This window comes from Papio anubis, chromosome 19 (genome assembly GCF_008728515.1).
Source record: "Papio anubis isolate 15944 chromosome 19, Panubis1.0, whole genome shotgun sequence".
In the NCBI taxonomy this organism is placed as follows: domain Eukaryota; kingdom Metazoa; phylum Chordata; class Mammalia; order Primates; family Cercopithecidae; genus Papio; species Papio anubis.
The window spans coordinates 16,022,658-16,037,878 of record NC_044994.1 but is presented as its reverse complement, the minus strand read 5'-3'; the positions used below and the strand labels follow the sequence as shown (position 1 = coordinate 16,037,878).

Here is a 15,221-nt window from a genome sequence, read left to right as displayed (position 1 = left end):
AGTTTTTGGTGTTGCCATGACAATAGGGAAGTTTTTGGTGGTGCCATGACAATAGGGAAGGAATAGGACACTTCCTCTTGAAAGTCTGGCTGAACATCCTTTAAAACAACCTCATGTCAGCCTGACTTGGTACGTTTCTCCACAGCGAATTTCTGGTACCCAAGGAGCAGCTGCAGAATAGCAGTTCTGGGGAAGCAGGTCAAGAGAAGTTATCTCCATGGCAATGGGGCTCCCGGCCAAATGTTTTGTAACAACATCTGGGCATGGGTGGGTGCTTGCCATGTCTCAGAGAATCAGGCCCAGATGTGCTGGGGTGAGCTGCATCCTTTGGTCATTAAACACTGTAGGGGCCAGGTGCGGTGGCTCACGCCTGTAATTCCAGCACTTTGGGAGGCTGAGGCAGGTTGATCACCTGAGGTCGGGAGTTCAAGAACAGCCTGACCAACATGGAGAAACTCGATCTCTACTAAAAATACAAAATTAGCCGGGTATGGTGGTGAATGCCTATAATCCCAGCTACTCGGGAGGCTGAGGTAGGACAGTCGCTTGAACCCAGGAGGCAGAGGTTGCAGTGAGCCAAGATCATGCCACTGCACTCTAGCCTGGGCAACAAGAGCAAAACGCCATCTCAAATAAATAAATAAATAAACAAACACTGTAGGGCCCTTCATATTATGCTCATGTGGAAGTCCAGTTTTAATCTAGAGCCCAAAATCTACCTTATTTATTTATTCACTCAAGAATTACTGAGTGCCTTCTACACACACATTCCTGTGTTAGGGGACATGGGAGGGAGGGTATAAAGTAGAATAAGTCAGTCTTGACATGGACATGTTTTCACTGAGGACACAGGACCTAAAATGTGGAAATTAAGAGAGAAGCTGGCTAAGCAGTCAACTTGCTTTGTCCAATGAGATGATGAGGCAATCTCTGTGGACTCATAGAAGGCTCCTTGCATTCTTTGAGTTTGTACTTTTAACACAAAAATCCTTGAAGGACAGGCATAATTTGGGGGTAGTAGGAGAGCAGGAGGAAGCCCTTTCATAATTGGAGAACAGAATACAGACAAAAAATGTTTAGAGGAAGTGAGAAAACCAAGCCAGAGAAGAAAGCGAAAAAACAAAAAGGCATTAAAAGTTAGGGTAGAGGCCGGGCGCGGTGGCTCACGCCTGTAATCCCAGCACTTTGGGAGGCCAAGGCGGGCGGATCACGAGGTCAGGAGATCGAGACCATCTGGTTAACATGGTGAAACTCCATCTCTACTAAAAATACAAAAAATTAGCCGGGCACGGTGCTGGGCACCTGTAGTCCCAGCTACTCGGGAGGCTGAGGCAGGAGAATGGCATGAACCCGGGAGGCGGAGCTTGCAGTGAGCCGAGATTGCGCCACTGCACTCCAGAATGGGTCAGAGCGAGACTCCGTCTCAAAAAAAAAAAAGTTAGGGTAGATAGAATTCAAATCAAGGAAAGTTGGTCTTTATCCTGTTAGACAATGGGGAATTAAGGAAGGTTCTTCAGCAAAGAATGTGATGTCATGGAAATGGTGTTCCCATAACAGCCCACACACAATATGGTGCTCACCATGCTGCACTGTCACTCTTGGTTAGAACAGGTGCCCCCAGCAGACCACAGACATGTGTGCCTTCCACAGGAAGCACAGTACCCAAGATAGAATAGGTATGAGATGCACTTTGAGCAACGAAACACATCCAAAATAACATTTAAGGGAAAGGAAAAAAACTTCACAAGGAACTGAGGGAGATGTTTCATCCTCATTAAAATAACAAAAACAAACAAAAATACATGCCAAGAAGATAAAATCACATTTAAGGGTAGCCTGTCATAAATCAAAAAGGAGATAAAATCATAAACATGTACACATTTATCAACATTGTCTCAAGTTCACAGACTAACAGTACCATGTATTTGTGAACAAAATTAAGGGAAAGACAGATGTTTGAATCCCAGTATAATTGTCAATTTAGCATATTCCTCTTAAAGAGCCAAAAAAGAAAGAAAGAATGAATGAGTAACCCAGGAAAAGGAAGGTCAACTAGGAAAGCATCAATATCATCTGAACATGAAGTGGTAAAAGAACTCAACCAGGCAGTAGACAGCCATGGAAAGGAAGGAGGATAATACGTCCCTTGCCAGAAGTTGACACCTGACTGGCTGTAGGGAAAATGGGTTGATTCTGAGATAATACTCAGATTTCAGGCTTAAAGGACTGGAAAGAAGCTGTTATCATTAAGTAGAATTTTTTTTAATCCAAAGGGAGAAATGGCTTGAAAGGGAAGGCAATGACACGGGTTTTAGAGATAGGATCAGTATTGTAGCATTCAGGAGTTAACGATTATCCAATCTAACTTTTCATAATAGATGTGAGGAGACAGGAGCCCAAAGAGCTCAGGGAACTTGTCCAAGGCTACCAGCGTAAAGTCAATAAGAGAACCCAGGTTGAGCTGATTTGCAATAAAGGTGGAATAGGATAGCCCTCAAGGAGCAGGACTGGAGCTGTGGATCTGGGAATCATCCAGGAGTGGGGGTGGCTGAAGCCAGGAGAATGGGTGTAGTTTCAGGGACAAAGCATAGAGGGAGGAAGGCAGACAGCCATGACCTTGGCAAATAACCACAACAGCTAATACTTACTGGGTGCTCAGAGTGTGTCAGGCGCTGCTTTCAGTGTGTTCACAGGAGACATTTAACCCTCTAAAGGACTTTATGAGGTAGGTGCCTCCAGGATCCTTATTTTACAGATGGAGACCTAAGGCCCGGAGGACAGAAGTAATATACCTGAGGTCACCCAGACAGTGAGCGGCAGAGACAGGACACAACTCACACCACACATCCTCTTGGTCTGGGGGCAGAAGGAGAAAAATGAAGCCTGTGAAATAGCCAGAGAAGGATCATCAGAGAGGTGAGAAAAAGATGCCAGTGTTACAGAAGATGAAGGACGACAGAGGGCGTGCAGGTGAGAACCCTGAGCTCCTTCTGTGTGGCAGTCACAGCAGTCACCACTGTGTCAACAGCACATCCCAGCGCCTGCACGTTGCCTGGCCAGTCTCATTGATTATTTGATGAGGAGCATCAAAGAAATTGCCTCTCCAAGTTGTTAGGGCTCATGAATCGACGCCTAGCTGGAAGCCCTTCTGTTCTGAGAACATCAAGTCTATGACCTTTTCTGGTTTTTAATTTCTCCACTTAACACAAAAGCTTAGTAAATCTGAGTGGAGATAGAGGGCATCCCCAAATCTTTCCTGTGGCTACTGTCCTTCTGAAAAGGCATGAGGTACACATGGCTTCGCTGGATGTCCAGGTGGACTGCCATCTCCTTTGATCAATCTGAAAATAGCTTGGACGTGGTCAACAGCACGGCAGCTTTCACTGTCAGGGATCTCCAGCTTCCTCATGTCTGACACAGATGGATAAAGTCTTCCGAAGATATTCTAGCCTTTCTGTGTGTTCAGAGAATCTGATGGCACATGTCTTCCAGTATTAGGAGCAGATGCAAATTTACTTTTTCATCACTATAAATAGATATATGTGCTGTCTTGTGCTATAAAAAATGAAGTTTTGATCAATATAAGCATCTTTTTGATCTTGATATAATAGAGTTGGCCAGAATAATAGACCTTTTGATAATTACACAATATAGTCTGTAATACAATCAGAGATTGAAAAAGGAATGGAATCAGAATTTTAAATTTATATAGGAAGTTAGAGATGATTTTACCAAACTTCATTTTACAGAGTAAGAAACTGAAAGCCAGGAAGGCAAAATGACTTGCCCAGTCTCATAGCTAGGACTTGACAAAGGTGAGTCGAAGGCTCAGCTTTATGGTTCCAACTTACCCTCATTGCCTCAAACTACAACACGGGGTTGACTTCAGTAAAGAGTGAGCATTGTGGATTGCTAAAATTATTTTTTTAATTCATTTTAAAGTAGATGAATATTTGTAACAGTTTGGTTTTCTTACAGTATGATAAAATTGAACACCCCTAAGTAATTAAATACAATTTGAAAAGAGCAATTTTTCAGCTTTGCAGTTTGTGATGATTTGTACAACTGCAGGACAGTCTGTTATATGACTGTGAAAGGATGTTTTCCTTTTTCTTGCAAACTCTAGTTATCTCTGATTTTTTATTTTACATGAGCTATACTAAACATATTCTTCATAAAACTAGAAAACTTCTAGTTTTTCCTCTAATATTTTATAAAGAAGTAATCCTTTCAGGCAATCAAAAGCTTTTTCAGCATTTACACTGAAATTATCATGGGCAATTTGTGCAATTTACGGTAATGTAAACTTTCTTACATTTTCTGCCAAGGCCCTTTTATGACAAATCCACTTTGATCATGGGAAGATGCATTATCCCATTAGATTATTATAGTCCCTTTCCTAAGGTCAAAGTAAACAGTTTTACATCTTGGTTTAAGTGTAATACAAGCCGGTAAGATTCCATTTCCGTTGATGCTGTCAGGTTTGGGCAAAACTTACTATAGACATGCCTCCATCCTGAGTTGGGAATATTCCAGTCTATTAAATTATCATTGGCAGTGAGAGTTTGTTAAAAATAAAACTCCTTAGAATTTTTACATAAAATACTACAGTAAATCCGTCCATCACCTTCTGGTGCCTTAACAAGATTAAAACATTTTTTAAAGCACTCTTGGTTTTCTTTTTCTGTGACAGCAGCATTGAGAAATTGTGTGTGAAGTTCCATTCGCAGCGATTTATTGTTGACAAACTACTCCCTTTGAAAACTCTACTGCTTCTCTTCCTGCCGGAAAACTGCTTCTCCAGCTCCTCCTTGGTTCCTTTACTTCCTGTGATTAAACACAGGCATCCCCTCCGGTTCTTGAGTGACTGACCTGACTCAGGCAGGACTCACACCTGTGGTTTTAAAGCCTTGGAATGTTTCATGATTCAAGCTTTTCTCCCAGCTTCCTTACAATGTCCCAGTAGTATAAAGGAGTTGGTAGGCACCAGATGACAATTAAAGGGGTGGTTAAGAGGCCTTCCTTAGAAAAGCGAACATCGCTGCTATAGAGAGTTGAATTGTATCCCCACAAAAGATCTGTCCAAGTTCTACCCCCCTGTACCTGAGAATGTGGCCTTATTTGGAAACAGGGTCTTTCCAGATGTAATTAAGTTAAGATGAGTTTATACCAGAGTACTGTGGGCCCTAAGCCAGTATGATTAGTGTCCTTATAAGAAAATGAGAAGAGACTGAGACACACACAGAGAAGGGAACACCACAGGAAGACAGAGACACCCAGAGAGAACAGCATGGAATGGCAGAGGCAGAGGTTGCAGTGATGCAGCCACCAGCCCAGGGATTCCCAGGAATACCTGCACACCAGAAGCGAAAAGGCATGGGACAGGTTCTCCTGCAGACCCTCCGGAAGAAACCAACCCTGCTGACATCTTGATTTTGAGTTTCTAGGCTCCAGAAATGTGCCAGAATAAATTTCTGTTATTTCAGCATTGTTTGTGGCATTTGTTAATGGCAGTCACGGGAGACTACCACAGCCACCCTCAAGTGGGAGTCACTGAGGCCTGTCCCCAGCAGCCACAGCCCCTCCTGCCTCTCACACCCAAATTACAGACTCCATAACATCCATGTGCCTGGGGTGCGTGCTGAAGGGAGTGGGGTGCATGGTGAACCTTCTGCTTTCCCCTGCACACTGCCATCCTGGCCTGGCCTCTGACTCAGTTTCCCTGGCATATCACCACTGATCTAATTCTTACCAGTCTCTCCTTTTGGAGCCATACCCTTTCTCTGGCCCCTGCAGCCCCCATCGAGTCCTGCTGAGATCAGCCTCAGCACCTGCAACCATGTGACACCAGCCTCCACGTTCCAATGCAGCCCCTGAACCAAACCTCTCAGCAATGCAGCACCTGCATGAGCCAAGGTCTCCACCTGTCCCTTAACAATTAAGTACTGGACTGCTCTGTGGTCCTCTGAGGGCAGCCCCACTCTCAGGCCAGGCTCTCCAGCCTGTCTCCTGCTCACCCTGACTCCCTCCTAACTCCCACCAAGCCCTGCCATGGAGGCCCCAGCACCCCTTCCAGCCCACCTCAGCTAGGTGGGATTTCAGACTTTTATCATGCACTGACCTTAACCACACTGCCAGCGAACCCTAGAAGGAGGGTATGAAGCTTATACCTAAATACAAATGGACAGGTGCTCACCACAAGGCATCCCAGCAAAGCACACAGATACCTTCGTTATGCATGTATCATTCCTCTCCCACTTTTGCCTCATGGCACACACAGAACACAGTCCCATAGTGACAGCATGCTGGAGTCAATGGGCAAGGCTGCTGCTGGCTCGAAATGACTGACAATCCATCCACGCAGGCTCTGCCGGGCTCTGAGCCTAAGGCCAATCACTCCACTCACTGCAACCCATTCTGGCTGGGAAGCCCACACTGGGGTCAACACAGGCACCCCTGGACAGGTGGGAAGTGGAAAGTGACCATGACCAGTGTGTGGGCAGATGGTACGCAACCTCCCTGTGACAGAAGCGGACAGGTTACTCCCCCAGCTCACCTGCACTGCCCGCTGTCCCGGTCACACTCCAGCATGGCAGCCTCGCTGGTGCCCCTCCTGGAACAGTTGCAGCCTTCGCAGCCAGCCATGGGGTGGAAGCTGAATGAGTGTGTCTCACACACTTCGCACTGGGGCCTGACCGTGCGGGGAGGGCAGCGGCACTGCCCCGTCATCTCTTCACAAAGGCGCAGGCCACAGCTGCACGCTGGTCAGGGGATAAAGAAATACCTTGTGAGGGTCAGAGGCTGCCTGGGCTCCAGCAGCACTACACCAACTGCCGGGTTTTCCAGAAGCCTCCAAAGGGTCTGAGAGAAATGTTTAGATCTGAAAGGCCCGTTTCTTGGAGTCAGGACCAACCACCCCAAATACTCGCGGCAGACAGTGTGGATGCGGAATGAGGAGCAGCTGCGCTAGCCAGCTCCAAGATAGACCCTCAAAGGAGCCCACCTTGCTGCCACTGTGTGCCACTCATATGGGGCCTCTGGACCATCGAAGGAGTCTAGAAATTGGTAGGAGGCTGCTCTCAGGCTCCCTGAAGCAGCTCCACATCCACATCACCCCAGTGCCCTGTGCGTCCAGAGCCCAGGGTCAGGGCACGACCTGGCAGCACGGTCCTTGTTCCTTGGCCTCTGCATGGGGACTCCACACACTGCATTCCTCACTGCAGTCACATGAAGTGAGCTGACCCTACCCCTCGGGCCACAGGATGGTTCTTAGATAAAAGTTTCCACGGGTTCTCATTCAGTGAGTAGTGCTGCCACATGACCCTGGCTGTCCTGTCTCAACTGAGTTTGGGTTGGGCCGACAAAATGGAAGGGGCTTCCGTGAGGAAGGGGATCAAGCTCTCCCAGACTCTGAGGTTTAAGACTTGTCACACTCATCTGCTTTGCCAAGTACATAGGTCACACAGCAGGGGAGTCACAAATACTTATCTTCTAGAACATTGCTACTCAGAGTGCGGTCCAGGGACCAGCAGCATGGGCATCACCTGGGTGTTTATTGGAAATGTAGAGACTCAGACCCCAGCCCAGTCTCCTGAATCAGAATCTGCATTTCTCCAGATCTCCAGGTGAGTCTCTAGCACAGTGCCACTGAAGAAGCGTGCCCCAGTGAGCATCATCCACACGGGACCAGAGTAGACCTTGCATGACAGGAAACGTGCACTTACGCTTGCAGTGTGGGAATCCATAGTGGCCTGTTGCACAGCGGGTGCACTGCCGCCCAATGACGTTGGGCCGGCATGGGCACTGCCCACCTTCAGGGCTGCAGTGAGGGCTGGTGGCTCCGGCGGGGTGGCACTCACAAGGCAGGGCGCCTTTGTGGTAAAAGGCCACCAGGGACCTGGCAGAATTCTTACAGAATCTGGAGGCCGTCTGGGGGCTGTGGAGACAGAAACAACTCACGGTGATGCCCAGGGAGGTGTGTATGGGAGTGGCCTCACCCTCGCCTTTACCATCTGCTCCACCCAGCAGCATCTGTGGGAGTGGTTCATGGTTCTGGAGTCAGGGAAGAGTGGGAAATACCCCACCTCAGACTCAGTCAGTGACAGCCACACCCTCCCCCTACCACCTGCCGCAGGAGGAGACATCACAGAACAGGTCAGTGGGAACCTTGTACAGCTGGAATAAAAGAGTGGAAATAGACCTAAAGGATGAACTATATAGTATGTGAATTATAGCTCAATAAAGTGGTTACCAAAAAAGTAGACCTATGTGTGTAATAATACAACTCATAAAATGATGATGAGGAGGAGAATCACTAACATTCATTGAAAGCTGTGTGCTGGAAGCCTTAGTGACATCCCACATGACCTCCCAACCTCCCAACCGATTAGGCCTAAGCCCCAATTCACAGATAAGGCAAGTGAGGCTCCTAGAAGTTAGGCGACATTCCCGAGGCCGCAGGGTTATGGAGTGGTGAGCAGCATTCACATCCACAGCCGCTTAAGAGCCTTTGCTCTGAATAGTCACTGCACAGCAGGTGTCTGCCTCCCAGGGCCTCTGGAGCGCCTGGGTTCCTCAGGAACCCTACAACAGGGAAAGGGCGGGTCCACAGAAGAGAACGGCAGGAATTGATACTCAGGACCATCCTAGTTTTTGGCATTCAAGGACACAAGGAGAGAGGGCAGGGAGGCCATGTCTCTGGACACGCCCTGCTTGGTTAGATGGTAGAGGAGAGTGGGACTCAGGGCTGATGTCCTTCCCCGTGGAGGGTACCGTGTGTGGTACGTCTTAGGAATCTGTGCTGGCACACAGGAAGCAGTGGAGAGGGAGAGAAACTCCTAACCAGCCCCTGAATCTCAGCTTGGGGTGTGGGCCCCTGTTGAGTTCACAGCTGAGGACAGTCATCTTTCCTAGGCAGTGCATGGCAAAGTCTGTCACGGGAAGGTCAGTGTGGAGAAACAGCATCTTCCCCTGGGACTCACTGACACTCTCTTGGGCAGTGGGGGGAAAAGGACGCATCCGAGGGCCAGCCCCTCCCTGGGCCTCGAGCTGGTCAGGAATGTGGGAGTGCCTCCGCATTCCAGAGCCTTCCCACAAAGTGATACTCACTCAATGTAAAAGCTGTTTTTTCCACAATTGGTGATAAACTCGAGTGACTTGTCCATGGATTTTTTGTGAAGTATTTGGTAGTCATAGTTTTCTGTAGGCACCATTAGAACACGGACCTGAAAGAAATCCACCAGCATGTGTTAGAATTTCGAATGATGACACAGACCTAAGGCTACTTAGTATACAGGTTGAGCACCCCTACTCGAAAAACCCAAAATCTGAAATGCTTCAAAATCTGAAACTTTTTGAGCACTGACATGATGCTCAAAGATCACGCTCAAAAGAAATGCTCACTGGAGCATTTTGGATTGGGGATTTTTGAATTAGGGATGCTCGATCTGTAAGTATTATGCAAATATTCCAAAATCTGAAAAAAAATCTGAAATCCAAAACACTTCTGGTCCCAAGCATTTCAGATAAGAGATATTCAACATGTACTTTCTCTTCACTGAGATCAACGCTCTTTGTTGTTAAGACCACAACCAGACGAATCGGGATTTATGAAAAACAATCATGGGAGCAGGCCAAAGCCAGGAGTAAAGGCTCAGTCCACATTACTATGTGGGGAACGATGAGTTCCCAGGCAGAGCCCTTGGACCTTCTACTCAGAGAAACAAAAGCCTTGCGTGCTGGCTGGGTGATGGGACCTTGGGGGTAAGCAGGGGTCTGCTGCATGGCCAGGGCTCCATGTGACTCACGCCTGGTGTTTCCCTGGATCTCCAGGGATGGTTGTTTTGTATTTTTAAAGGGAAACAAACCAACGTGGCAAGAACAATGCAGAAGCTAACACCATGGCTTGTCCTTGGAGCTGACATCATACCTGGTACTCTATTATGACTAACGGTAGTTTGGTTCCCTGTGCCAGTATAAATCACAATATGCTTATAGCAAATACTGTAGAAATTTTCAAACATCTTTGTCAACTGCTCACCAGCTCACAGCTTACAGGGAGCCTACTACTCTCATGATATTCAATTCAATAAACGTTTGCCGAGCACCACACACCAGGTGGTATTCCAGGCACAGGGGATGCAAAATGAACAGACGCAGCCCTTGTCTCCTAGGCAGACGACTTCCTCAGAGAGGAGGAGGCTCACGCAGAGGCCTGGAGGGCCACACAGAGGGTCCAGGCAATGCTTCCGGAGGGCTTTACAAAAAGATGGATTAACTCTGAGCTGGGTGAGTGGGTACGCCGGACTTATCCAGGTAGAGAAACAGACAGAAAATGTCAGAAAAAGGGCCAGTGTGAGAAACCCTGGTGGCATGAGAAGAAATGGCATATCTAGGGGCTTGAGAATGGATTTGCATGGCCAGATAGTGAGGTGTGGGAGGGGGAGGCGTGGAGTAGGGCAATGGCAGAGAGGAGGATGAAAGATGAATTAGGGGGTCATGAGGGCCTGAGTGAGGCACATGGATCCTAGGGCAGTAAGTGGACCATATCCCATCAGTTGTTGGAAGTCCAGAGAAGCGGCTGGGTCACACGGTATGCTCCTAGCCCTCCAGTCAGGTAGGTAATGGCCAGGAACGCGGAGGAGGCACTGGAAAGTGGTGGACCAGGAAGGGAGTGCTGGCAGGAGGCTGGCCCTGTCCAGGTGAGCGGAAGGATGATCAGTGAGGACAACGGGGCTAGAAGAGAATGGTTGCCTCCAGGAGGCATGCCAGAGAAAGACCCCGGTGTGTGGTAACAGATGTGGGAGCAGAGCTGCTAGAGAAGGGGGCTCAGCATGACTCCAGGCACTGGTTGCCATCACTCAAGGTGATGAACAGGGTGGGCACACCGGGGCTGTGCAGGGTGCAGACTAAGTAAGGGACTTGCAAGATCTCTGGCCAGGCAGATACGCAGGAGATGGTGGTCACATACTGGAGTTCAGGAAAGGTCAGAGATGACTTCACAGATGTAAGTATCCTTCCCACAGTGGAGAGAACAGAATCGATGGGCACGGAAGATGTATCCAAGGACAAATGACACAATGAGGGGCTCGGCGTCAAATCAGAAGGAATGCCAACACACAGTGACAAGTGGGAAAGGAGAAATCACCCAAGGAGCACTAGAGAAAGCGGGGGAAACAGAGAGAAAGCAGCTGCAGGGCCAAAGGCAGAAAGGAGTGAAAAATGCTCCAGAGACTGGTCAGATGAGGAAGCAGGGGCTGGTGGAGAGGGGCGATGCCTGCTCTCTTCTGTCTAGTTCCCTTGACTTTAATTGTCACATGCTTTATTTATTTATTTACTTATTTATCTATTGGGGAGCAAAAGACAGCTGTAAAATTTAAACATTTTTCTACAAATATGACTTCAATTCCTTGGAAGAATTATTTCCATGAGCCAAACAGACACCCAAAATGGCCATCCAGGCAGGCACACGAGGAGCAAGTTGAGGGACAAGAGGAACGCACCAAAACCAAGGACTTTCCTTCTGGAACCTTCACGGTTGCAGCCACTTCAGGCTCTGAGATGTCAAACTCAATCTGGCCTTCGGCAATCACTTGATCCCGGCAGCCGAGCACATGGGGGCAAAAAGAGGCACGGAAGGAGCCTGGCAGAAAGAGAGAGACTTCCTGTCACGTACAGGACTGTGGGGTCAGCCCAAGGCAGGCAGCGGGGCCTGCTCACTGCGGCTCACCTGCCCGTGGCCACCCGCCGTCCACTGACATCTGCGCAGGAAACGTCGGGTGCGCTGCTTGGTAAAAATGGATGACAAAGACGTATCGGCCCGGGTGTGGTGCACGTCCTCTCAGGGTCACTTGATTCTAAGAGGAAAAAAGAGGAGGAAAAAAACCCCAAAAAACCCTCAAGCTGGAGAGCTATGAGTAACTGGAATCATAGAGTAATTCAGAGGTTAAAAAACAGAACAATCTATTTACCAAAGTGAAACGACAACCCATCTTCACCCAGAAACCTTCACACATACATTTACAGTAGCTTTTTTTGTTGTTATCACAAAAACTGAAAACAAACCAAATGTCTCTTGCTTGCAGGTTGGATAAACAAACTGTGGTACAATCATACACGTTGGAGGGGGTATAATTGGTAAGTCAGGTTGAAAACCTGTTTGGCAATATTTACCAAAGTTGAACACATAACCCAGCAATTGGCCTTCTGGGTACATACCCAAAAGAAATGTGTAATAAGTTTGCAAGAAGGCCATACTTAAATGTTCATAACAGTGCTATGCATAATAACTATGCAATAAAGAGTCTGACTCCACTTTTTTAAGAGATCAACGCTCTTTATTGTTAAGACCAAGACCAGATGAATCGGGATTTATGAAAAACAATCACGGGAGCAGGCCAAAGCCAGGAGTAAAGGCTCAGTCCACTCTGTCTCAGAGTGACAGAGGATCTCGCTCTGTCACCCAGGCTGGAGGTCAGTGGCACAACCATGGCTCACTGCAGCCTCAAACTCCTGGGTTCAAATGGTCCTCCTGCTTCAGCCTCCCATGTAGCTAGACTACAAGTATGTGCCATCATGCCTGGGTACTTTTTAAATTTTTGTAGAGACAGGGTCTTCCTATGTTGCCCAGGCAGATCTTGAGCTCACAGTCTCAAGCAATACTGCTGCGTTGGCCTCCCAAAGTGCTGGATCACAGGTGTGAACCACTGTGCCCAGCTCTGACTCTATTTCTGATGTTTGCCCACTGACAGCTTTCAAGCCCTATTACACCCCTGCGCCTTTTGCCCCACACCCAGACAAGCTCATAAGACAGCTCAGGGGCTCCCAGCTCCCTCCTTTGTCGTGAGTGGGGAGTTCTAATCACACAAATTCCAGCCCCTGGGAGAGGGGGTCCTCCCTGGACAGCCCTGGCCCTCCCTCCACTCCCACCATGTAAAGGAGTCTTTTCGAGGGCTAAAAGCTACAGCCCGCCCTCCTTTTGCTCAAGCTCAAGTACAAGCCCTGCTCTCCCCAGAAAGCCTCACTTTGTGAGTAACGAATCTTTTAACTCACAAAAATAGCTCATCCTCATTTTTCAGATGAGACCCGTGACTCAGGGAGGGTAAATAGTTCATGGAAAATCATGCACTAATTTCATGACAAAAGCAGGACTAGAACTCTGTCATCTTGATTTCAACTCATTCCCCCCTATTATTCTAGACTGCCTTTCCTATATGGGATCTTATTTGATTCTATCGCTCAGATCCTGTAAATTCTCAAATCCAATGCACTGTGAACAGATGCAAACAATCTTTGAGATTTTAAGGACATAATACAGGTTGGACATCCCTAATCTGAAAATCCAAAATGCTCCAAAATCTGAAATTTTTTGAGCACTGGTATAATGTTCGAAAGAAATTCTCATTGGAACATTTTGGATTTCAGATTTTCAGATTAGGGATGCTCAACCCATAAATATAATGCAACTATTCCAAAATCTGAAATTCAAAACATTTCTGATCACAAGCAGTTCGGATAAGGGATACTAAACCTTATAATATCATAATGTAAATTATATTTTTATAATGCAGAACTTTAAAAGTCCTGTGATTTTTTAGCTTACAAAATGCATTAATTTATTATATTTCACCTTTGTGCTCTAGATGATTGATTAACTAATGTTTATTGAGAATTTCCTACCTGCAAGGTACTGTGCTAGTGCAGTGGGGGATACAAAAAGTTTACTGGTTCGAGACTAGCCTGGGCAACATAACAAGACCCCGTCTCTACAGAAATAAAAAAGAAAAACAATTGGCTGGGCAACGTGGTGCTCACCTCTAGTCCCAGCTACTTGGGAAGCTGAGATGGGAGAACTGCCTGAGCCCAGGAGTTGGAGGCTGCAGTAAGCTATGATCATGCCACTGCACTCTAGTTTGAGTGATAGAGCAAGAATCTGTCTCAAAAAAAAAAAAAAAATAGGCGGGGGAGTTCTTGGCTACAATAACTATTCTAAAATTCTTATGATCTAACTTGGGAAGAAAACTAATAAACAACTATATTAAACAGCAGCAGTCCACAAAAATACAAGATATCACAATATGGGCCATGAATAATTGCCAAATGTCTAGTGGACAAAGCTTAGGAGGGAAAGGGCATCAGGCAGGGGTGGTCCTAGGCAGGATTAACCAGATGCCTGCATTTCTGGACTCTTCACAGAAGACAGCAGAGGTTCTCAAACTTCAGGAGCATCAGAATCACCTGGAGGGTTTGTTAAAACACAGATTCCTGGGCCCACCCCCAGAGCTTCCAACTCAGTAGGTCTGTAGTGGGTCTGTGAATCTGCATTGCTGACAAATTTCCAAGTGATGTGGATGCCGCTGCTTGAGGTCATACTTTGAGAACCACTGGTTTAGAAACAGCACACTACCTGCGGTGCCTTCAAGGTGACCCCAGGAAGAACATCAACAGAAGGTGAAGACTGCTGGGGCAGGTGAGGGAAAGGCCTGCCACTTACAACATCCAAAATTAATGCTGTTGGAGGAGTTTCATGGGCCAGGGAGACACAGGTGGCACTGAAAAATAGAATATTTAAAAATCTGATTTTTAAAAGAACCCAAAGCTACAGAACTGTCCATCAGTGAAGAGACAGACTTGGAGCATAGGACCACATGGGCAACAAAAGGATCCAGTGCTGGGGGAAGCACAGAACTCTAGGGATCTTTATATAACGATACTCATGCCAAGTGTATTCCAGCCACCTGTTCCATTAAACTAGTTAAAACACAGAAAATCTTGATTTTGAAGTAAAGTAAGTTAGATAGAAACTTACAGAAACTTCCCTTTCCAGAACTAAAATTAACCGTTAAAATGAGATCAATGAAATAAAACATGATTCACCTCTAAACATAAATACTGACAGAACACTATACAAGAAAGAAAAAATGCACGTTGTCTCTTTTACGCACAACCAGAACTGCATTGTGTTGGTGGTTCCTACAGTCCTAACCATGCACACCAGATTTCATGACCATGCCCATAAGCTGTTTCTGAATCTACAGTAAAACAACCCTACCAAAACCCCAATAAGCATTAGTTAGCTGATTCTCATCACATAGTTATGAGATAGGTCATTATTTTCATGGTTTTCCAAATGAAGAGTCTCAGACAGAGAGATTAAAAGATTGGAATGAAACGAGTCTTTTCGAGGGCTTAGAATAGAACTCTGGGTTCCTGCCCTCCAGGGA

At 46.8% G+C, this 15,221-nt stretch overlaps 1 protein-coding gene across 4 annotated transcripts in view; it reads right to left on the bottom strand.

The window, feature by feature from the left end:
- LAMA3 (laminin subunit alpha 3) overlaps positions 1 to 15,221 on the bottom strand; it is a 272,673-nt gene that overhangs the window by 102,371 nt on the left and 155,081 nt on the right. For all 4 annotated transcript variants that reach the window (XM_021929998.2, XM_021930000.2, XM_021929999.2 and 1 more), the window contains 6 exons: positions 14,405 to 14,549; positions 11,729 to 11,855; positions 11,502 to 11,641; positions 9,109 to 9,224; positions 7,725 to 7,936; positions 6,557 to 6,761 (listed from right to left, as the gene is read on the bottom strand). In XM_021929998.2, coding sequence (XP_021785690.2) covers positions 6,557 to 6,761; positions 7,725 to 7,936; positions 9,109 to 9,224; positions 11,502 to 11,641; positions 11,729 to 11,855; positions 14,405 to 14,549 — 945 coding nt within the window. The remainder of the gene's footprint in view (positions 1 to 6,556; positions 6,762 to 7,724; positions 7,937 to 9,108; positions 9,225 to 11,501; positions 11,642 to 11,728; positions 11,856 to 14,404; positions 14,550 to 15,221) is intronic.